General features: G+C 36.1%; 1 protein-coding gene across 1 annotated transcript in view; it reads left to right on the top strand.

The window, feature by feature from the left end:
• The window catches only part of LOC126881583 (ankyrin repeat domain-containing protein 50), a 162,287-nt gene that overhangs the window by 193 nt on the left and 136,335 nt on the right, over positions 1-25,759 (top strand). Inside the window, exon 2 of the mRNA XM_050645929.1 lies at positions 14,752-17,240. Coding sequence (XP_050501886.1) covers positions 15,009-17,240 — 2,232 coding nt within the window. The 5' untranslated portion in view covers positions 14,752-15,008. The remainder of the gene's footprint in view (positions 1-14,751; positions 17,241-25,759) is intronic.

The following is a 25,759-nucleotide window of genomic DNA, read 5'->3' as shown; positions in this document are numbered from 1 at the left end:
ATCTGTTCTCCTACAACTGCAAGACAAGACAAAGTTATTTTTAGATTGTATTTACGTTAAATAGACACAATTTATTTACTTGTTATATTTTCAATGAAAACACCGAGCAGTGGAATCAGTTTTCATTGCGGAAGTTCCGCAAAAATATAAGGAAAGTGTGCCTGAAGTTTTGTTTTTCCCCAAGCTGCATAAAATAAACTTTATTTACATTAATAAGTTATGTGGGTATCAACTTCACTCATCATATGTTTTTAAAGTGACCAAGTGCTAGGACAATTGCCTATTTTGGACTGAATAATTAGGTAATATTTGTTTGCTACACATTGAGCTTTTTTCTGATGTGATGACTCATATTGACCTAAAAAAATACGTTTTCACAATCATTCTCACTGCAGCTCGTAAATCAGAAAGTTTATTGCCACTAAATCTTCATTTATTGGAATTTATATCAGCAACAAACTGAGTGTTACACTGTTTACTTAATATTTTAGTTTTTACAGAAATTTTCCTCACTACACTGTTTTATTTTCAAAATTGTAACATAGAATATTTCCAGATATCCAGATGACATGTTTAGGTGTTAATATTATTATTATTCAACCTTATATCTTATAATTTTATGCCAGTTGTGTTTAGAGTTATTCATATACTGAAGAAATCAGCAGTTTTTGTGATTACTATAGTTAACACACAGACAGAGAAACTTTTAAAATATTTGCATAAAAACAATTTTATATTGTGGGAAAATTGAATTGAAAAGCTTAAAATAATTTTACTATTGTTAGCATAGTTTGATCAGTCTATGAGTGCTTCTCTGTTCTTTGGAAATTTTCTATACAATACTGTCCTAAGCAAAATTGGATTAAATATTGAGAATGTTTGTAATAAAATGAAGAGAAATAGTAAAAATCTTTTAAAATCCCTGGGGCCAGATAGCTCAGGCTGTAGGATGTCTGACTTCCACACAGAAGACCAGGGATCGAATCCCAGCACTAGCGAAAACATCTAGATATTTTTAAAAATGTCTACATGCCCCAGGTCGACTCAGGCTGAATAAAATGAGTACTGTTGCTAAAACCAGGGGTAATAATAGATGGTTGAAGCGTAGTTGGCCCTCTTACCTTCCTTGGATACCATAGGCCCAGAGATAGCATACTTCTTCTTCTTCAGCCTGTTTGCTGCTAGATGGACACAATGGCGGATCTAGCAACCTTGCAAGGTGGGGGCAATGAAATAAAAAATTTCTCATCACTGGCGTACGCAGAATTCTTTTTCGGGATTGGCTGTTATTTTCTTCCTCCTGTACCATATCCTTTCAGAGAGGTGGCTACTGTCATAGCTATCTTAATTTTATTCACTGCCACCCTAACCAACCATGAAGTTCTTCTTCGTTTGCGTTTGCCTGCTATTCTCACTTGCATAATATTTTGTAGCAACCTATATTTGGGACCTCTCATTACATGTCCTAAATACTCCAACTCCAACTTTCTCTTCTTGATACTTTTTATAATCGCAGTAGTCTTGCTGAGAGGTTCTAGTATTGTGGATTTTTTAATCTTCTCCCATCATCATCATCATCATCTTGGTGCTACAGCCCTTAGAAGGCCTCGACATTCTCAAGCTTTCTATGCCATTCTGTTCTTCTCCTATCAAGAAACTCTTAAAATTCTTCTGTAGCACCACATCTCGTGAGCCTCAAGGCGATTTAGATCGATTTTATTCACAGTCCAAGACTCGACACCATACAGTAAGACCAGTACCGGCGCTAGGGTATAAGGCGCCCGCCTGCAAAACTAGCATAGGCGCACTTTAGTCTCTTTTAAATTAATATTTTGTATCGCACCAGCAGAAAAAAGGTCATTTTGGCGCCCCCCAAACAGGAGCGCCCGCCTGCAGTGCATCCCTTGCAGGCCCGTTATCGCCGGCCCTGAGTAAGACCGAGAAACTTAGGTATACTTAATGCCAATTTTAAGTATCTATTACATGATACTTTGGACATCCTTCTAAAAGTGGCTCTTATTAGGGCTCTTTGTTTTAGAATTACAATGATGCTGTACGCAGCCTACAGTGTCTATTGGAGACCACCGGCTTACTTTATTGCAGTCAACAATACAAACCTTTCTAGAAAACAATTTACCATAACATAGCAGCGGAAATTACTATTTTTATCTGGTCTTTGGCATTGAATAGATGGTAATAAACAGATTTATTGTGGAAATTTTTCATTTGTTATGTTCCGTAGACTTTTAATAATTTTTGATTCCAAGGAATTCTGCCATATTTTTAAGTATGTTATTTATTTATTTATTTATTTATTTACGGGCCTTACCCATTATTACAGAATAATTTAAGAGCTAAAATATACATTAAACCTCAAAATAAATTATAAAAATATGTAAATATACTTAATTACAATCACAAAATGGTAACATTACACAGACATTATCACAGGTAATAAATTGACAAATATTATTTGGACACTAAACACTAAATCACCTAGCTACCCATAAATATACTTATAAGTTTATAAATTAGTGTTCTTCCCCAAGCGTTAAATCCTTAATAAAGCACACAAAGCGACTTTGACTTATACTGAAATCAATGTTCGGAGATAAGTTATTGGCTGTCCTTACAGACCTTGAACTAAAACTATTAAAGGTTGTTGAAACATGAGGTGAAATCTAGTATTCCTTGACGGCACTGCCAAACCAATACAGTACAGTAGATCTGGGCAATCAGCAATACCATTAAAAACTTTGTATAAATTCTGTAAGTCCCTACATTGCCTGCGAATCTGGAGAGGAGGGAGAGAAAATCTCGTGTGAAGTGAATCATAGTTGTAATGGTAGTTGTCAGGGGGATCCACACCAGCCTTAAAGGCCAAATACCGCAAGAATCTTCTTTGCACTTGTTCTAATTTGTGTACATGGCATGTATAGAGGGGATTCCAGACTGAAGAAGCATACTCCAATAGGGGTCTGACCAATGAACAATACAATAGGCGGATTGCCGAGAGATTTGTGAAATCTCTTGTAGATCTCTTGACAAAGCCAACCATTTTAAGGACTCTAGAAACAATCTCTGCGATATGAAATCTGAAGGATAGAGCATTGTCAAATAAGACTCCAAGATCCTTAGTAGCTGACATATTGATCAAGATGGTGTTAGAAATTTCATAGGGAAAAGCCAAGGGGATACGCCTTTTAGAGAAATACATAGTGAGGCATTTTTTTGGGTTTAAATCCATGCAATTTCTTTCACACCAGTCCACAAGTCTGGACAAATCTGACTGCAAGTTGATACAATCAGTGGTAGAAGAGACAGTTTTGAAGCATTTTAGGTCATCAGCAAAACATAGAAATTCGGAATATTGAAAGCAACTCGATGTCATTTATAAAGATGTTAAATAACAAGGGTCCCAAATGAGACCCTTGAGGCACACCAGAAGGTACTTTTATCTCCTTAGATTTAAAGCCTTTGACCTTTACTATTTGAGATCTATCAGACAAATAGCTGCCGATCCAGCTCAACAAACTACCACCCAAACCTGCTGTCCTCAGCTTATCCAATAAAATTGTATGATTTACCCTGTCAAATGCCTTAGAAAAGTCAGTGTATATACTGTGTACCTCACCACCACCATCCAAGACACCTGACAGAAACTCACTGTAAACTAGTAAATTAAGCTCAGTAGACCTTCCATTTAGAAATCCATACTGCTGGGGTATTATTGTTGATGATAACACTGATGTAAGATATTTTGTTACTATTTTTTCAAATAGTTTTGGAATTACATTTAAATTGTAAACTGGCCTATAATTGCACACATCAATTTCCTGATTTGTATATGGGGGTCAAGAAGCTAGTCTTCCAAAACTCAGGAAAATAACCAGACTTTAAAGAAGAGTTAAATATCATATAGAGAGGACGAGAAAGTATGAAAATACATGATTTTAGAATAATGGGGGGTATTCCATCTGGCCCTGGACTCTTGTTGGTATTTAGATTACAAATCTCTTCATAAATTGTTGAAATACTGATTTGAAGATCATTTATGCTGATATCATTAAAAGATAAAGATTCAACCGCCTGACAAACTTTTGTTGAGTAAACAGTTTTAAAATAATCTGCAAATAGATCTGGAAGATCAGGCCCCAGTTGGCAACTCACCTCGTTGTAAAACATTTCAGATGGTAAATCATTAGATTTTTGTTGTGAGTTGACATAGGACCAGAATTTTTTCATATTACTCTCATTGACAATAGCATTTTCCGAGCTGGACACAAATTCATTGTAACAAGTTTTAGATAGGACTTTACATTGTGATCTTAATCTTGAAAAAGTAATATAATCATACCTACTCCCAGATTCTTTAAATGCTTTGTGTGCTTGCTTTTTTAAAATAATAGCATTTTTTAATTCTTGAGAGAACCATCTTGGAAAGTATCCTTGAGACACTTTCTTTTGTGGTACTACCATGTGTATAACTGTGTAAAGAACATCATAAAAAATATTAAGCATGTCATTGATAGAATGTTTTAATAATATCATGTACCAATTAACCTCTCCAAGATAGCTATTTAACAAATTAAAGTCTGCTAACTTGAAGTCATAATAATATTCATCCTTGGTTGCAATAACTAAATTAGTACGACTATCTGATATTCTTAATGTTATATTCAGGGGTGGATGGTAACTATCCTCGGGGACCAGAGCATCATCTGCCAAAGTCACAACTACTGAAAGGGCATTCGAACCAAAAACCAGGTCCAGGGTTTTGCCCAAATGGTTGGGAACATTGTTAAGTTGGTACAAATTGTGAAAAGCACATAAGTTTGACATTACTTACATTATTTGATGTTGCAGTTATTCAGTTATCAGCAGGACACAAAACTCACTATTATTTTTTCAACCTTAATCTCTTTCTTGAAAAAAGTGTCAGTAGACACCAGGTGATGTCTCAAGGAGGGGGCAATTGACTCCATTGACCCCCCTTGGATCCGCACCTGGATGGACAAAGGCTTCCCCATGAGTTCTCCATTCTTCTCTGTTTTGTGTTATTTGGTGCCAGTTTCTCCCCAATTTGCTTTGATCCCATCTATCGTTTTTGTGGTCTTCCTCTACTACAACTGTTCGCTTGGTCTACAATGTACAATTTTTCTTGTCCACCCGTGGTTGGTTTGCCATGCCACATGTCCTACCCAGGTCCATTTAATTTGCGCAATTCTTCCAATTACATCTTCCACCTTTGTCCTGCTTTGCATATCCTCGTTTTGTATATATGATCTCTCAGAGCTACTCCCAACATAGCTTGTTCAATGGCCCTCTGTGTTGTTCTCAATCTATGGCCCTCTGTGTTGTTCTCAATCTATTGGCTTACAACTCTGTAAGTGTCATGATCTTCATTCCACGATTCTAGATCAATTGCTCGAAATCAACTACTCAAAAATGAACTGCTTGACATGAAAATTGCTCGAATAAAAAAGAAAATTATATATCCAAATATTTATTCACAATAGTGCAAAATATATACATAAATATACATAAGAAAGATACTTTTAATATGACAAATTATGTGATATTCCAGGTATATAATCACAGATATTAATTTGTGGTTCATATTTGTTTATTACTTGCAATAACCTATCAGCACTATATCTATATCTTCTATATCAGGGGTCACCAATTAGCGGACCGTGGTCTGGATCCGGACCGCGAGCTAGTTTTGTGCGGACTGTCAATAAATTCAGAATAAACCTAGTTTTTGGCAATTTTGAAAATGTTTAGGCATGAAATTGTGTACTATTTTGGGCTCATGTGTGCGAAGCCGCTTTATCAAGAATGAACTTTATTAAAAAATCGGTAGAGATCTCACTTAACAGATGAATATCTCAAGTCCCTAATGAGACTCAGCTGCACTAAACTCGCTTTAAACTTCAGACAGGTTGTACATAAAAAAATGTCATTTTTCTCTCTGATAATTTAATTTTGTAAAGAGTTTTCCCCCTTATTGTTTTACTTCCTAATCATTAATTTTGAAATTAAGTAAGCTGTAATATAAAATTGTCATGTGCATTTTTTTATATTCATTTCCTCTCTACTATATATTAAGTAGGAGTACTTTTCAGATGTACATTTAATTAAAATAATTTTCAGATTTAATAAGTTTGCAACAAACACCTTGCATTGAAACATTAGTTTTCTTTATTCTTCAGTTTCCTTTCTTCAAAATTGAAGATGTCTAAAAACTGCATTAGCATTCAAAATATAAATTCCTAATTTTTAAAATATGCTCAGTAACAATTTACAATACTGCTGTTTTCAAAACATACTGATGATAGGTTTGTTCTAGCAAACAGTCAAACTAGTCAGAAACCGTCAGCAAACAGTTGGTCAGTGAGAGAACATAATACAGTCACCAGTGCTATCCCCTCTACTCGCGCTGGTCGACTATTCGCTGATGGTTTCAAACCGTTTGAAACTGATGCTAGAACAAACCTAATAGCATCAAAACAATACACAATGAATTTATATTTTATTTATTGTACCAAGAAAACTTACAGAAAAGTATACAGTAACCAAAAAACAATCAGATATTATTAGTTTTCCTTTCCATATTAGTCCATGTATGAGGACACTTTCGTATGAAAAATGTTTCTGGCTCGATTTCTTTGCAAATTCCTGTTCAAAAATGTCCCTTTTAAACAAATCAGAAGAGTGCCGGGTGAAACCATTTTTTAAGCAAATTCAAAATTACTTTTTTGCCTGGAAAAATGGATTTTTAGGTTTCTTTCTATAAACAATAAAGGTCTCTTGTCATATTTCTGAAAAGTTGATAGTTTTCGAGTTATAAGCGATTTAAAATCTGAAAAATGCGAAAATATGCATTTGCGATGCTTGAAAACTCTTAAGTTTTAATAAAATAACAGATCTTTTTTATTTAAGATGACCCAAAAATGCTAAAAAAATATTATCGCGGTCAAAAAGGTGATGTTTTGAATTTGTTAAAAAATATATTAAACAATTTCTGCCCAAAAATTTCGCCCGGCACCCTTCTGATTTGTTTATAGGGGATATTTTTTAACAAGAATCCACAAAGAAACCGTATCAGAACAGTCAGACACAGGCAGCATAAATCCGGACCCCGGAAGTGTCATAGGTTTTCGAAACGGACCCTCAGGGAAACTAATTGGTGACCCCTGTTCTATATGACCCACTTAAGGTTGTTCTAAGGTTGCTCTAAGTTGAATTTCCAAATGCTTGTATGGTCAGCACTTATTTGCATTTGGAATCCGTGATGCAAACCTTCGTTAAAATTATTTGTTTTAGGAAGTCCATTCTGTACTCTTTCTTATGTCTATATTTTGTATTATTGTGAATAAATATATGGATATATAATTTTCCTTTTTATTCAAGCAATTCGTTTTTGAGCATTTGATTTCAAGTAATTGTGTTCGAGCAATTCACTGTTACCCCATTCCATAAGTCACAACTGGTAGAATACAACTGTTGAACAACCTTTTCTTTAGATTTATTGGTATTTTTTGTTTTTCAACACATCACTGAGTCTTCCGAGACAAAAACAATTATTTTGTTTAAGTTTAATTTCATAGTCTACAACTGCAAGACAAGACCAAGATATTTTTAGATTGTAATTACGTTAAATCTCTCTTTTTTGTCGTTTCCCCATTACTGAGGATCGTGATTTCTTCCAATATTCCTAACAATGTTTCTCCATTGGTCTCTATCTTCAGCGGCTCTAAGAGCTTCGCAGAATGAGTTTCCAGCTGAATTCTTTATTTGGTCGGACTATCTAGTTGGCGATCGTCCTCTTGATCTTCTCCCCGGAACGTTTGCAGAAACAATTAATCTCTCCAAACTGTCGTCACCTCTGCGAACCACGTGACATAAGAATTGCAGAATTCGTTGCAGACATATTACGTTAAATAGACCCAATTTATTTACTTGTTGTATTTTCAATGAAAACACCTAACAGGAGAATCAGTTTTCATCGCAGAAGTTCCACATGAATATAAAAAAAAGTGTGATTGAAGTTTTGTTTTTCCCTAAGCTGTATAAAGTAAACTTTATTTACATTAATAAGTTATGTGGGTATAGTTGATTCGGTAATCTGAGACACAACTGTCTACACTACAATGACAATAAAGATGCACTAGAAATAAACAAGCACGAGGAGCACCCCCCAAGTCATGATTTGGGAGTGCTCCTCGAACATTCAACGTGTCTTGGTTTGTTTATTTCTATATAAGTAGTGCATTTTTATTGTGATTGTAGTGTAGACAGTTGTGTCTCAGATTAGCGAATCGACCATATTAACTTCACTCATCATATGTTTTTAAAGTGACCAAGTGCTAGGACAATTGCCTATTTTGGACTGAATAATTAGGTAATATCTGTTTGCTACAAATTGAGTTTTTTACTGATGTTATGACTCATATTGACCTAAAAAAATACATTTTCGCATCATTGTTACTGCACCTCATAAATCAGAAAGTTTATGGCCACTAAATCTTCATTTATTGGAATTTATATCAGCAACAACCTGAATGTTACACTGTTTACTTAATATTTTAGTTTTTACAGGTTTATTATTACATCTCCAGTTTTGTTTTGAAATTGTTAAATAGAAGTTTCCAGATATCCAGATAACATATTTAGATCCTAATTTAAATAATTATCAATCAGTCTTATTTCATTTGTGTCTAGATTTATTCATAATGCTAAATAAATGAGCAGTTTTAGTGATTGTTAGGTACAGTTAACACACAGACAGAGTAACTTTCAAGACATTTGCATAAAAATAATTTTATACTTACTGTGGGAAAATTGAATTGAAAAGCTTAAACCAATTTTTCTGTTGTTAGCATAGTTGGATCATTATATAAATATAATCATAAAGAGATATTGTATATATCTGTTATACAGGGTGTCCCGAAAAGATTGGTCATAAATTATACCACACATTCTGGGGTCAAAAATAGTTCGATTGAACCTAACTTACCTTAGTGCAAATGTGCTCATAAAAAAAGTTACAGCCCTTTGAAGTTACAAAATGAAAATCGGTTTTTTTCAATATATCGAAAACTATTAGAGATATTTTATTGAAAATGGACATGTATTATTCTTATGGCAGAAGCATGTTAAAACAAAATTAAAGTGAAATTTGTCCACCCATAAAAATTTTATGGGGGTTTTGTTCCCTTAAACCAACCCCACCCCCCCAAACTTTTGTGTACGTTCCAATTAATTCATTATTGTGGTACCATTAGTTAAACACAACGTTTTTAAAACTTTTTTGCCTCTTAGTATTTTTTCGATAAGCCAATTTTTATCGAGATGCGCCTTCTTTTTTATTATGTTTACATAAAAATTTTGTGGGGGTTTTGTTCCTTTAAACCCCCCAAATGTTTGTTTACGTTCCAATTAAAGTATTATGGCGGTACCATTAGTTAAACACAGTGTTTTTAAAACTTTTTTGTCTCTTAGTCTTTTTTAATAAGTCACCTTTTATCGAGATGTAGCTTCTTTTTCAAAATATACCTAAAAATATAAATTATAAATAAATTTTCAGATTATTAACAAGTTTCTATAATCGTACTTAACCATATAAAAATATGTGGTGGATTCGACAAATATTCAAAATATCTCGATAAACACTGCCTTATCGAAAAAGTACTAAGAGGCAAATAAGTTTTAAAAACATTGTGTTTAACTAACGGTGCCACAATAATAATTTAATTGGAACGTACACAAAAGTTTGGGGGGTTTAAGGGAACAAAACCCCCATAAAATTTTTATGGGGTGCACAAATTTCACCTTTAATTTTTTTTAAGATGTTGCTTCGATAAAAATGCCACATGTCCATTTTCAATAAAAAATCTCTAAGAGTTTTCGATATATGAAAATAATTAAACGATTTTCATTTTGTGACTTCAAAGGGCTGTAACTTTTTTTGTGTGCACTATTGTATATAGGTAAGTCAGGTTCAAACAACCTATTTTTGATCCCAGAATCTGTGGTATAATTTATGACCAATCTTTTCGGGACACCCTGTATTTTAAGATTGTGGTATAAATAAATATTAGTATTTTCCTCAGTTGGGTGCCTTTATTCATTTATTAATATTCCCGGCACTAGTGTATATAAGGTGTCCATCGTCAAAACTAGCATAGGCCCCCTTAGATTTGTTTAAATTAGAATTTTGTATAACACCAGCAGAAACAAAAGCTAATTTTGGCGCCCATTATCTTCTGCGGTATCTCTAGCTCAGGAGATTGTGACAGTTATATAATATGTTATTTGTATTAGAGCTGGAGATTATTTTGCTCAATGTTTTTAAAATTCTTATCTGCTTTTTATGTTTTCATTGTTTCTTCGTTTTTGGGCTATTTATCTGCTATTGCTCATGGTTCTTTTTTAATAAATATTTGCAATTAACTAGTTTTGATGGGAAGTAAGCCACAAGTTTACTAAAAAAATGATTTTATTAACGTTTCGACGCCCAAATCGGGTGTCGAAAAAATTAATTAATTAATTCACCTAAAACTAATTAATTGCAAAAAAATACCACAAGAAAATAGCTTCACAACAACATTAAATAAATAAAGTAATTTATTTTTTTATTTAGCGTATGGCTTAAGTATATCACAGAATATATTTAGATTTATGCATTATACAATGCATCACAAACAGATGTCCAATTTTTTTTATATATTCGATTGACCCTTCGGTTGCCATTACAAAGTCTATAGGGTCACCTGTGTATGCTCTGCGTGGGCAGTCCTGAACAATGTGACTGATCGTCTGTCTTGCAGCGCCGCAGTCACAAGAAGGCGAGGGGAGTTTACCCCATCTGTGGAGGGAATCGGCGCATCTTCCACAGTTTGTTCGAATTCGATTAAGGGCTGCCCAAATCTTACGGGGACGTTCAAATTCGCCAGGTTTCCCTATGATGTCCGGTAGACTATGGTAATGCGGATCTGTCCTACTTTCCCAATCTTCTCTCCATCGGGTATTTAAGTCAAAGTTGGATTGCTGCAGCGCTTGAGCAGATTGTAGAGGGGGTAACCTGGATCGGAGACGGTTTCCAAGAATATCGGGGATGTCGTTGTGGACTAGAAGCTGGTGACTGTCCATTATTTTGTTATATTCTTTAACCAATGCATGTTCGCGGCGTAGGTTGGGTGGTGCTATATTACTAAGGGTAGGTAGCCACATTGTAGGGGTGGGCTTAATTGTGCCTGTTATCATACGCATAGTACGGTTTAGTTGGGTGTCGACCAGGTGGGTATGCCTGCTATTTAGCCACACTGGAGCACAGTATTCTGCCACCGGATATATCAGGCCAAGAGCAGAGGATCTTAATGTTGATGCTGTGGACCCCCATGTAGTGCCGCAGAGTTTCTGTATTATATTGTTGCGTGTTTTCAATTTTGCTGCTGTTTTCGTCAGGTGTTCTCTGAATGTGAGCGTTCTGTCTAGACTAGAGTAACCCCAAGGTATTTCGGGTATTTATTGTGTTTTAACAGCTTGTTATTAAAATACACTCGCAATTCTCTGTTTGCCAACTTGTTGTTTAGATGAAAAGCTGATACTTCAGTTTTTGTAGTACTTGGCTGTAGTCTCCATTTCTTAAGGTATTCGCTGAGGATGGATAAGTCATTCGTGAGAGTGATTTCTGTAGTTTCTAAAGATTGGTGGCTTGTTGCAAGGGTCCAGTCGTCAGCATATCCAAACTTCCGAGATTCGGTTTCAGGCATGTCAGCAATATAGAGGCTGAACAGTAAAGGGGCAAGGACAGAACCCTGTGGAAGACCATTGTTAAGTTTCATCTGTCTACTCGTCTCCTTTCCCATTATAACCTGGAAGGCTCTGTTGGTCAGCATGTTGTCAATGAGGTTAATTATCTTTCTGCAGGGGATAATGCGGGCCAGTTTATATATTAATCCCTGTCTCCAAACAGTATCATATGCTGCTGTTAGATCTATAAATACTGTTGCTGTCTTTTGTTTCTTTTGAAAACTAGCTTCTATAAAAGTTGTTAATGACAGCACTTGGTCCGTACAGCTTCGATGAGGGCGGAAGCCAGCTTGTTCAATGGGGACATTTTCTAGTATCCTGTGACTAATTCTGTTGAGGAGAAGCTTTTCTAATAGTTTATATACCATGCTGAGTAGAGCTATGGGGCGGTAGTTTTCTGGCTTATCGTTTGATTTGCCCGGTTTCGGAATTGCAATTATCTTTGTTCGCTTAAGTGAGAAAGGAATGTTACCTGACTGAAGTATATCATTAAAGGACATTGCAAGCCACTGTTTCGTGTATGCACCACTGTGTATCAAGAACTCTGGATGGATACCATCAAAGCCAGGTGCTTTACCTGATTTCATTTCTTTCAGCGCATGTGTGATTTCAGAAATAAGTATTCTTGCTGAATATTCGGAGTTCGTTCTGTTCATTTGTTTTAATGCCCTTAAGTCTCTTTTCACGTTGGTAGTATGTGTTCGATCTCGTGGAGCTCTGGATAGAGATACTATATGGGAGGCAACCTCTCATAATGTTTGCTGGTTGGAGGGACCCAGCTCAAGGTCCGGTCTAGTTGTTCAGAGAACTTCTTCCAGTTTGCTTTTCTAAGATTCCACCTGGGTCGAGGATATGATCTAATTATTGGAATTGATATTCCGATGGTGATAAGCACCGGACGATGTTGAGTATGTGGGAAGTCTGCAAGGACACTTCTCGCAGTTGTTAGTGGTCTGGCATTGGTATCTTTTGAGACAAAACATAGGTCTGGGTTATATTCTTTTCTCCATGCAGCTGATTTAAATGTTCCTCTGTCTTTGGCATCAAAAACTAGATATGTGTTTTGCTCTTCGGACCATTCTACTAGTGCCTCCCCATTTTCATCATTCGTGGTGTACTTCCACATTTCGTGGTGGCTGTTGAAGTCGCCGATGTATATAGTAGGATGTGGATGAGTCTTTAGCACTTCTGGGTTCCATGTAGTGGCTGGAGGTTTGTATATGTTAACTACGGTAATATCTCCAATCTTGGTGACTACTTCATGTATATTATTTTCATTGGAAGCAGAAAGTAGGAAACCATTTTCTATATTGCAGCGAATGTAGGTTGCGACGCCGTAATGTTTATCATAGGTGGCTCCCAGTAAATCGTAGCCAGGTATCTTTCCCCTTAAATCAAGCTGGACTTTGTCTTCAGTATGGGTCTCTTGTATGGCAACCAGGTCAATGTCGTTATCGTGTAGGATTTTTTGCAACACTTGGCATTTTGCCTGGCTTATGCCCTCGATGTTAATGTGACAGACTCGGATACACGGTCCGAGATCTCTAGTCAGTTGGTTCTGAGAAGAACCTTTATTTGTTCCCATCGTATGTTTACGTATAGATAAGATTTCTGTTTGTGATCTGTGATGTTGGCAGGATATTGTTTTTTGTTTTTCGTTCGTCTGCCGCCAAATTTTTGCTAGTTCATTTAGCGTTACCCAGGGTGCACCACATGGAGGCGAACTAGCATTACACCCCTAAATAAAGTAAAGTAAGTTATCAATCGAAGTAGCACAGAAAACGACAATAAATATCGTCTCCATACCACCAGATTGACAACAGGTGGAATACTTTCTTTGGTTACAACCTCCTGAGATTTTCAAAATTTATAAATCATACAGGATCCCGAGGAAATTAAGATGAGAGAATTTTAAATAATTCACAACTCATCTGCCAGCTTGGTAAAAGCTCCAACAAGAAAGATTCCTTAATACTCAAACAAAATAGTAAATGAATTAAAAATGTATGAACATTCTCAATTTCTTTGCAACACGAAAATGCAGCAGCTGCATAATACTATTGTCAAATCTGAGAGTGCAGGAAAAGTCTATACCGGTTTCGGGGGTTGTTCCCCCGCGGTATAGACTGTGAGATATGTGAGACGCAAAAGTCGCTGTAGGAAAGATGGGCAAGATATGGAAGAACTCTCACATTTCATGAACACTAAAAATCAGGTTGATCAACTGCTTAATATTCCCAATACTGGTATACGGATGTGAAACTTGGACCATAAGACAAGTGGAAAGAAGAAATATAGATGCCACTGAACTATTCTGTTATAGAAGAATGTTGCGAATTCCGTGGACTGAGGACAAATAATTTAATTTTAATTAAGTTAAAGGTCAGACAACGTCTCTCTAGCAAAGTCATCTCCAACAATTGAAATACGTTAGACATATTATTAGAGCAGACACAGAAAATATGGAAAGACTTACTATCGAAGAAAAAGTATAAGGCCGAAGATCACGAGGAAGATCCCATCAAAATGGATCAAAAAAATTACAGGAATATGTAAAAGATCTGTGTATGAGTTAAAAAAAATAGCCGGAGACTGAGATCTTTAGAGAGAGACAATACACAATACAGGGGGTCAAGACAAAAGAGAGAGATCTGTTTTTATTTTCCTGTGAATTTTTTGCACCTCTTTGGGATTTATTTCTTTAGCTTTCAATTAACTCGCTCGCCATCAGACTAAGAAATTCGACTTCGTGGGTGTGACTTCGGAATGAAAAAGGGGCTTCGAAAATTGTTAATTATTATTATTTTAGTCTGTTTAAGTCTTCATGGAAATAATTTTGAAAAGTTATAACTCCATTTTTAATGATAAATATCAATGTTTACTTGTCTGTATCAAATATAAATGTCTAAATATATATTCTTCTTGTTTCAGATCAAATACAATATCGAACCGATCATGGCAGCATTTCAAAAGAACGGAAGTCAAATTACAAAATTTAATAAAGTATGCGCTAGTAGATGAAAAGTTGATCTAAAAAAATGTAGTTTGTTACACATCTATCTGTTAGTTTTCATGAAATACGTAACAGAAACGTTAAGACTGTACAAAAAAAGAAAAAGATTGAACCCAACGTCCTATTAGAGACAAATAACATTAAGTAAATATATTTTTCTGGAATACTTCTAGAAATGGCGACTCAAGACGACAAGAAGAAGTTTTATTGCAGAGAGTGGGCGTTTCAAAAGTTAGCGCACTGCTTGGACCAACGACCAGTGTCCAAGACGTGTGGGGCTCTACTTCTCGGAGGCCCTGGATGTGGGAAAACGACATTTTGTTCCGAACTTTGCTGGCCGTCGCAAGGACCGGCTAGCAGGCAACAAAGGGCCTTAAATAGACGCCTATTATGTTACCACTTCCTTCAAGGCCACAACGAGAAAAGTCTATCGTTGAGCGAATTCGTACGATCTCTAGTAACTCAAATTCTGAATCATTCCACAGAAAGCCACAGGGAGCGCAGCATAAGACGTAGAATAGCTCAGGAAGCACAGAAAACGGACGAAGCTGGCAAGTCTTTGAGTCCCAAACTTGTTAAGAATATATCCTATGAACAGAACCTATCGGATAATTGTAGTTTACCTCCTGAAAATCTATATAGTAATGTTTATTCGGAAAATCTGCTCTCGCCTTCGTTAGAATCTAAAAAATCTCATGAAACTCCACCTATACCGAGTCTACCTATAAATCCGCGAACTGTTATCGCGGACGCGTATTTAGAGAAGCTAAAATCGGATCCTGAAATCCAGATAGCTCTCAGAGCCAAAAACATCGAGCTCAACCCAGACGACTGCCTTAAAAGAGCACTATTATTTCCCCTGCTCGAAATAGACCCTCCCAAAACGTCCCTATTTATTCTTATAGACTCTATAGACGAACATTCCTTTGTGTACTCAAATTCCACTCTGACGAGATGTAAACCACGCGAAAGGTCGTCTCAGAGCAAGACGATCGCTGAATTGTTGGCCAACCATCACCATCTCTTTCCTCAGTGGTTGTTGTTAGTGTGTACGGCCAGGAAACAATCTAAAAGTATCGCGAAAATGTTCACGGGTTTCAGGAAACTTAGTCTGGACGATTTACGAAAATCTCAGGTTGTTCGTGATGTTCAACAGTATATTTTAGCTCGACTAGACCAGGAGAATAGCCTAAGACAACACATTAGTCGAGATACTGCAGAAATGCTCAATCAACTACATATTAAAAGCAACGGATGTTTTCTTTATCTAGAGAAAGTGCTAGATGGTGTCTCGGATAATTTTATCGTTCTAAGAGAAGTGAGGGAAATACCCGGTACGTTAAATGGGCTGTATCTATGGCTGTGTCAGAGGCTATTTAACAGACGACAGTTCGCAAAAGTGCAACCACTATTAAACGTGATTTTAGCGGCTAAGTGTGCATTGAACGACGCGCTTCTCTACGACATCATAAAAGTTTATAACCCTAAAGTAACTTCGGAAGATTTCAAAAAGAGGTATCATTTGTTGAGAAGAGTTGTTGTAGTGTCAAAAGGAGGTACAATAAGATTATTCCACCATTCGTTCGCCGAGTGGCTATTAGATATCAAACATTGTACTCAAAAGTATTTATGTAATATTTTTCACGGGCATTGTATACTAGCGATGTACTACACCTTGCACGCCAAAGTCTTGAACAATCAGGAAATCTACGACTACGCGTTTCATTTGACGAGGATGGAGCAGTATTTATCGGAAAAACCGAATCAAAAGTGTCCCACTCTCATGTGTAAATTGACACAAGAAAAAAACAATGCAATCTCTCAGGGCGATAATAGTTTAGAAAAAACTTCAACTGAAATATATTCAGACTTGAAAGCTTTACAAGAATTAACGAAAAATTACGAACGAGAGCTGAATCTTGACGGCGATAATCTAGAAACGAGCTTTGTAGAAACTGAAGCCAGCCAAAACAACTTAGATGATTGTCAATTCAATTTAGACTTAAGTTTAAACAAGCTGGAACAGAAATACGAAAATATAAACATTAAAAGTCCGGTTTCGGACAAGAACCCGATCTACGCCGAGATCAACAAGAGTAAAAAGGGTAAGCATCATCCCAAAGGCAAAGATATGGCTCAAAGCATCGAGAATAACGCTCTTCAAAACGACTTGAGCTTGAGCACGTCCCAAGACGCGGCTAAAAGTGCGTTGGATAACCATACGTTGACTGTTCTTTGGCTTATCAACAGTGGGTGCAATGTGGAGGAGTGTCTGTTAGAAGGTAACGAAATGGCCGGAGTGAATTTCGGAGCTTTTCTTCCCACCGACCAAAAAGTGTTGAAGCTACTGCTGGAGGCTGGAGCTGTGGAGCAGTCTGATGCAGATGGGTGCGACTATGAGAGCCAGGTGAGTAATAACTTTTCCATTTAAGAACTGTGTTCTAATCGGTTGAGCTTAAGTTTGAGTTTTAAAAGAAATTACACTCGGAAAAATGAAAGAATACCCATGAACGATCACATCAATCACTTATTTTGTATTTGCTCTCTTTTTCTATAACAAACGTTTGTTATTTATGAAAAAAGACAGCAAATACAAAATAAGTGATTGATATGATCGTTCATGGGTATTCTTTCATTTTTCCGACTGTACTTATTTTATTCCTTTACTCTTGTTTCCAAGATACTTATTCTTAAGATGCCGTGCATTTCTGCGTAGGCATCCATCGTAGATCGTCTTTTCAGGTGAGATGTTAGATGATCAGGATTGAATTATCCTATTTATAGCATCTATAGCGGTACGCGTACGCTTTAATTACTATTTTTGCTAATTTTATTTTCTTAATTTTTAATAACTTTTCTCAAAACGAAATAATATGGGTCATATAGGAAATTCACATGTAAAATACAAACCAGATGCTAAGAGGGGCACGGTTTTACGAAACGAAATGTATCCTTAACCATATGTTTTTGGTGTGTTCAGTTTAACAAACTGAATTCCCCATAAATCAATTACCTTATCAGACCTTATGTCAATAACTCACAATTGGACATGCATTCGAAAACGTTTCCTAAAACTGCAGAAATGTTTCAACTTTTAAACGCCAGATCTAAATAATTTATTGCCTTCTGGTCAGATGGTAGAAACACAAACATATTAGCGTCTGTGGTTTATTTCAGCCACTCAGTCGGTTACCACACCCCAGCAAGCATCGGCCGCTCGCTGGGCTGAAACAATAACAAACCCTCTTTCGAGATATAAGCAAACACACCGCTTGTTCACACAAAATAAATAAATATATTACTGTTCGTTGTTGTTGTTACACATTATTTTTATTATTTTTAATTAATTCCGAACACCCACAAACGGAATACATCATTGCGAAGCATTTTATCATTGTAGAATCATTTCCATTGGTGAATATTACGCAGCCATGATATCTTGTTACGTGCTAGACCACTCTTAACCTTTATCTGTCCTTCTAGTACTAGTGACTGAAAAGTGTATCGTTCTCCTCGAAATATGTGCCGTAAATATGCAGTCTTCTTACTTTTGACATAATCAAAAAGTTCCTTATACATATTAAGTTCCCACTCTTCTTAATAGCTCCTCATTTCTGACTCTTGTCTTTCCTTGGTATTCTAAATATTCGGCGCAGGCACTACATTTCAAAAGCATCAACTTTGTTTATGGATTAGGTATTTAATGTCCACGCTTCCATTCCGTACAAGAGAACAGTCTAAACGTAACACGTAACACTTTAACGTCTTGTATCTCGGGTTGAAATTCATCTTGTATCATTCAGAAATTTACGAAGTTTCAATAAAGCATTTCTGGTTTGTTCCACTCTGCTCCGTATTTTAGTCTCAGAGTTCCAACTATCGTTTAGCAGTCAACCTAAGTATTTAAGGTGCCTGACTTGCTCGATTTCTTCTCCAGCTACATATATTTTTGCATTAGGTAATTATTTCTACCTATAATCATTGTTTTGTCTTCTTAATAATGTATTTTCAAACATAAAGCTTCATTTGCAAGAGTTAGATAGTTTAAAAAACATTGACGATTTTCGATGTTATCTGCTGTTAATAATGTTGTTATTGCTCTTCGATGTTATTAATGTTCTTAATAAATATGCCGTTTACTTTAACCCATTTGATCCCACGACATTTTTTTTTCGATAATACAAGATTTTTTTGAATGTCCTTTTAGTATCGTATAACTAGACCCAAACCCAGACATCCAAAGTGAAAGTTATCCTCCAACACCAAATTGTTCTATATGGTCCACATAATGTTCAGAAAAAAGTCACACCATTTTGGGCGTCGGGTTTGGGGGGGGGGGGGGAGAGGGGGAGAAATCGGTAAATTCGTAGTTTTTTGCGTTTTTCGTCAATATTTCTAAAACTATGCGGTTTAGCATGAAAAACCGTCTATACAAAAATGTTATACATTAAACTTGAAATAAAAAAGACCCTATGGATAATCCTTCTAAAATGAACGGTTCCAAAGTTACGGAGGTAGTATAGTATAATTGGTCCAAAAAAAGGCCTAACCCAGACATGAAAAGTAAAAGTTTTCCTTCAACACCAAATTGTTCTATATGGTCCACATATTGTTCAGTAAAAAGTTACACCATTTTGAGCGTCCAGTTTGGGGGGGAGATGTCGGTAAATTAGTAGTTTTTTTACGTGTTTCGTCAATATTTCTAAAACTATGCTTTAGCGTAAACAATGTTTTATACAAGAATGTTCTACATAAAATTCAAAACAAAAAAGGTCCTATACATAATTGTTATAAAATCAACGGTTCCAGAGTTATGAAGGGTAAAAAGTGGAGGTTTTCGATACTTTTTATATTTTTTTGGCCAATTTATAATATTATTACTCATGAAAAAAATTTTCTTTATCAGGATTGTGTTTTGTAAATAAAATTTGCTATTTCAGTGGCCGATGGTATGTTAGTGATAAGCCCTTGTAGAAACGTCAACCTCACCACCCAAAATCATCATCAATTGCCCAAAAAATATAAAAAGTATTGAAACCTCCACATTTCACCCTCCGTAACTCCGTATAGAACCTTTTTTGTTTTAAATTTCATGTAGAACATTTTTGTATACAACATTGTTTATGCTAAAGCATAGTTTTAGAAATATTGACGAAAAACGTAAAAAACTACTAATTTACCGACTTCTCCCCCATCTCCCCTCCAAACCGGACGGTCAAAATGATGTAACTTTTTACTGAACAATATGTGGACCATATAGAACAATTTGGTGTTGGAGGAAAACTTTTACTTTGGATGTCTGCGTTAGGCCTTTTTTTGGACGAATTATACTATACTACTTTCGTAACTTTGGAACCGTTTATTTTAGGATTATGCATAGGGCCTTTTTTATTTCAAATTTAATTTAGAACATTTTTGTATAGAAGGTTGTTCATGCTAAACCGCATAGTTTTAGAAATATTGACGAAAAACGTAAAGAACTACGAATTTACCGATTTTTCCCCCGTGTCCCCCCCAATCCCGACGCTCAAAATGGTGTGACTTTTTTCTGAACATTATGTGGACTGTGGACCATATAGAACAATTTGGTGTTGGAGGATAACTTTCACTTTGGATGTCTGGGTTATGCCATCTTTTGGATCAATTGTATCATACTATTTTTGGATATGGGTTATTTGACATAAAAAAATTACATTTTTAGCAAAAAGTAGGTGTACTCATACGAGTACAATGGGCTGATCGGGAGTCAAAAATATAAAACATTGTGTAAAAATGAAAATATTTTATTTTCTTACATTATAGGTATATACTGGGTATATCCTGTATTATAATCTAACTAGTATGAAATTGCACAAAACAATCACGTTCAATACACAGAGTAACTTCACACTTTATACAAGTCCAACGTACTCTTTGATGGCATAAGCGACATCGAAGTTGTTTGTCTATTTTCTTTGGAAAATGACCGCTTCCATCCATTTTTAGACTAATTGGTACATATTCTGCTAGTGGTTTTCTAGAATAAGTAGATTTCCCGAAACTTCTTAAATAATGACGTACTACATCCTACGTCTCCTTGAAAAGCCAAAAGATTCATTTCTTTATTTCCAGCAAATATTTGTAACCTCCACGAGTTAACAAGAGCTGAGTTGAGCATGTGGGTAAAAATGGGCCACCACCATTTTTTACCTTGTATACTGATTCGATCATTAACCGATTAGTCAAAGAGATCAACACCGCCCATTGAAGCATTGTATGATGGGCATTGGGGTACATCAATTTTTCGTTTGGCAGCAGCACACCAACAATTGACTTTTGAAAGTGGTTCAATACTATCGTAATTTGATGCCATTGTGACCACGTTGTTGTCCTTCCATTTTACAAAAAGTAGTAGACTTGTTTTGTCAAAGCGGTATTCGAAATATCCACGATTCTTCTTTTTCATTACAGCGCAAGGTAGCAAAGGACATTTTTATACTATTTTCTCTTGCTGTGCCTGTTGCTCTAAAGCCCTTCTCTTTTAAAGTTTCCATCAAATTGTAACTAATAAAATAATTGTCAAAAAATACTTCGTGGTCAGTAGGCACATCAACGACATCAAGCATTTTTAGAACAACTTGTGATCCTAAACGCAACGCCGCCGCGACTTTCGATTTATCCACTGATGCTCCACAATATGTGTCAAAATTGTAGCAATAACCAGTTAAACTAAAAAGCATCCAGTCATTGTACCCAAATCTTACTGGCTTTCCCCTTGTGAACTGTTTAGATGAGTGATGCCCAAAATACTTTATCATCGCTTCATCAATTGATAAGTCTTTGTGGAATATGCCAAATTGTTGAAATTTTTTATTTGGTTTGTTCATGAAAGGCCATTGTATGATTGAAATAATGGGAACCTTCTCTGGTTACACCTCCGAGGCTTCTAAAATTTGCAAGCCATAACGGATGCTGAGACTAAGGAAGATGAGGGAATTTTAATTTTATAATTATTTATAATTCACGTTCCATCTGCTCAGCGCGCTCAAGTTCCAACGGGAATGGTTCTCTTGAACTCCAATTAGAGTAATCATGTAAATCAAAAATGAATAACCATTTTCAATTTCGTTGCAACACGAAACTACAGCCGCATCATATTCTAGTTTTATCAGAGAGTGCACGTTTTTTTAACTTAAGATAAACTGATAGAAGGGGAGTCAAGTATGCTAAATGCAGTTACCCGAGCGTTATGGGGACCTATTGGGTAGTAAAGATTAGGTCAAAAACCCAAAATACATTGTTAAGTTTTCCATTTTAGTGGGGACTTTCCATTTTTAATTTAATTTTCCATTTCCAACAATCGTTTTTTCCGATTAGAGCGCCATCTATCCATAATTCGAAAAAAATGTCTCGAATTAATGTTACTTATTTTTACGTAAGAAATCCAAATCTGCAATAAAAAATGGGGCTCCTGTGTAACATTTTAAAGCAACCCCCCATCCCACTTCCGTGGGTGGTCGTGTTTGATGTCATTCGATAGATTTTTAAAAAATATTAAACGCATATTTTTCAGTTTTTTATCTGATGTTCATTTTGCGAAATATCCCCGGGTTACTATTTAAAATTTTAAAGTTGCCCCCCCCCCACTCCTCTCCATGCAGGGTCGTGTTTGGTATCATTCGATAGATTTTTGAAAATAATTGAACACGTTTATTTCAAGTTTTTCGATGTGACGTTCATTTCGCGAAATATTCGTTTTTTTTTTACTTTGTGACTCACCCATTTCCTTACGCCCCGCTCAAATCGTCAGATTTTTTAATACACTTTTCTGTATGTACTTACCTTACCTTAATCTGACGATTTCTAGCTTTTCTAAGAATACATTTTTTTTTTCAAGTCTCCCTTAACGAACTCCCCTGTATTAAGAGCCAATATATGGTAGAGGTATATTTACAGGGTACAAGGTTTCTCCCCATGTGATTTTCAACAACCCTAAAATATACTTTATAATTACAGTAGAACGTCGATAATCCGGACGTCAAAAATCCGGATCGTCAATAATCCGGATTTGTATCTAGCAGAAATATCTGATTCTTTTAAAATAAATTAAGAACTTCGCTGCGAAAAACGAACCTCTACCGCAGTTCAAAAATATTTTACACATTTTTTTAAAAGCCCAAATTGTGTCTGATGTTTTACTGTACACATGGTGCTATTATAAATTAATTACAATACAAAGTTTAAACATAAAAAAATGTTTTGATTAATTTCACCTCTAGACACTTTACTGTACAAGAGAAAACATAAAATTTTAAAACGTTTGTTGTACTTTAATGTGTATACTGGCCTTTTTTTTTAGGTAATTTCGATAATCCGGATAATTTGATAATCCGGATGGGACCCGGTCCCAATTAATCCGGATTATTGACGTTCTACTGTAATTGAATGCTTAATTCTACGGGAGTACTAAAACTATAATCACGTCAGATACCATACAACAAAGAGTATAACTATTTCAATATCGTTTCTTATTTTGTTCATCATCATCATTCTCTTTGCCTTATCCCTATGCGGGGTCGGCTTCCCTAATTGCATTTCTCCACACAATTCTGTCTTGGGTCATATCAATGTTAATCCCCTTTACCAACATGTCCTGCCTTATCGCCTCCCCCCAGGTCTTCTTTGGTCTTCCTCTCCTACTCCTTCCAGGAATCTGCACTTCAGCTATTCTTCGTATTGGGTGATTAACGTCTCGACGTTGAACATGACCGAACCATCTTAACCTATGCTCTCTCATTTTGGCATCAATTGGTGCCACACCTAGACTTCCCCTAATATACTCATTTCTAATTTTATCCTTCTTTGTCACTCCACTCATCCATCTAAGCATTCTCATTTCCGCCACATGCATTCGTTGTTCCTCTTTCTTTTTCACTGCCCAACATTCAGTTCCGTACATCATAGCCGGTCTTATGGCTGTTTTATAGAATTTTCCCTTCAGCTTCATTGGAATTTTTCTGTCACACAACACACCACTCGCTTCTTTCCACTTCATCCATCCAGCCCTAATTCTACTGCATGCATCTCCATCTATTTCTCCATTACTCTGTAATACCGATCCTAGGTACTTAAAACTATTGCTTTTCACAATCATTTCACCATCCAAAGATACCATTTTATTTGTAGTAGCTCCATCTTTAAATGAACATTCCAAATACTCTGTTTTTGTCCTACTAAGTTTTAAACCTTTTTCCTCCAGAGCTTGTCTCCACTGTTCCAGTTTTTGTTCTAAGTCTCTTTCACTATTTCCTACTAACACGACATCATCAGCATACATTAAGCACCATGGAATGTTACCCTGTAGTTTCGCTGTTATCTGGTCCAAAACTAATGAGAATAAATACGGACTAAGCACAGAGCCTTGGTGCAATCCTACTTTCACATGAAATTTATCAGTCTCTCCCACACCTGTCCTAACACTAGTCGTTACTCCCTCATACATATCCCTCACAATCTTTACATATTCACCAGGGACTCCTTTCTTATTGAGTGCCCACCACAGAATCTCTCGAGGAACTCTATCATATGCTTTCTCAAGATCAATGAATACCATATGAGCGTTTGTTTCTTTACTCCTGTATTTTTCCATCAACTGCCTTATAATGAAAATTGCATCTGTTGTTGATCTACCCTGCATAAAGCCAAATTGATTCTCGGATATTTCGGTCTCTTCACGTATCCGTCTGTCAATTACTCTTTCCCATATTTTCATGGTGTGGCTAAGCAGTTTTATAGCCCTGTAGTTTGTACATTGTTGTATATCTCCCTTGTTTTTGTAAACAGGTACCAGTATACTGCTTCTCCATTCGTCTGGCATTTGTCCGACTTCCATAATTCTATTAAATAGACCTGCTAGCCACCTTGTTCCTGTCTCTCCCAATGCTCTCCATACTTCCCCAGGAATATCATCTGGTCCTACCGCTTTTCCTTTCTTTATTTTTTGAAGCGCTTGAGCCACTTCCTCGTTGGTTATTTTGGTGACCATTGCTGCTACTGTCTCCGTTGACTCTACAGGCTGTCTGTCAAATTCTTCATTTAATAAGCTGTCAAAGTACTTTCTCCATCTCTTTTTGACTTCCCTTTCGTGAACTAGTATTTTATTATTTTCATCTCGGATACATCTAATCTGATTAAAATCTTTTGCTTTCCTTGCTCTCTGTTTGGCTATTTTATATATCTTCGTTTCGCCTTCCCTGGTATCAAGTTGATCATATAGGTTTGAATACGCTTCTGCTTTGGCTTTTGCTACTGCTACTTTCGCTTCCTTTTTCGCCACCATATAGTTTTGAAGATCTGTGTCGGATCTGGTTTCTTGCCACTTTTTATATAATTTTCTCTTCTCTTTTATTTTTCCTTGTACTTCGTTTGACCACCACCAAGTCTCTTTATCCTCAAACTTTTTTCCTGACGTTTTCCCAAGTATTTCAATAGCAGTCTCTCTAATACTACTGGCCATTTTTCTCCAAATTGTATTAGGGCTTCCTTTCACGTTCCAACATATTTTTTCTACTATTCTTCTCCTGAATAGACCTTCTTTCTCATCTTTCAGCAGCCACCATTTGATTTTTTGTGGTCCTCTCCGATATTTTTGTTTAGTTTCGCTTTTTACTTCGATGTCCAGAACAAGCAGCTTATGTTGTTGGCTTACTGTCTCACTCACTATTACCTTGCAGTCCTTGCATTCACGTATGTCTTCTTTTCTTATCATGAAGTAGTCTATTTGGGATTGATGTTGTCCACTTTTGTAGGTAATAAGTTGAGTTTCTCTCTTTTTAAAGAATGTGTTAACAATCGCCATATCCAATGCTGTTGCTAATTCAAGCATGTCATCTCCAGCTTCATTTCTAGTTCCAAAGCCTAATCCCCCATGTATTGTTTCATATCCTG

The sequence above is a fragment of the Diabrotica virgifera genome, chromosome 3 (genome assembly GCF_917563875.1).
Source record: "Diabrotica virgifera virgifera chromosome 3, PGI_DIABVI_V3a".
NCBI classification, from domain to species: domain Eukaryota; kingdom Metazoa; phylum Arthropoda; class Insecta; order Coleoptera; family Chrysomelidae; genus Diabrotica; species Diabrotica virgifera.
Note: the sequence above shows the minus strand (reverse complement) of the source record. Positions and strands in the feature narration are given on the sequence as shown.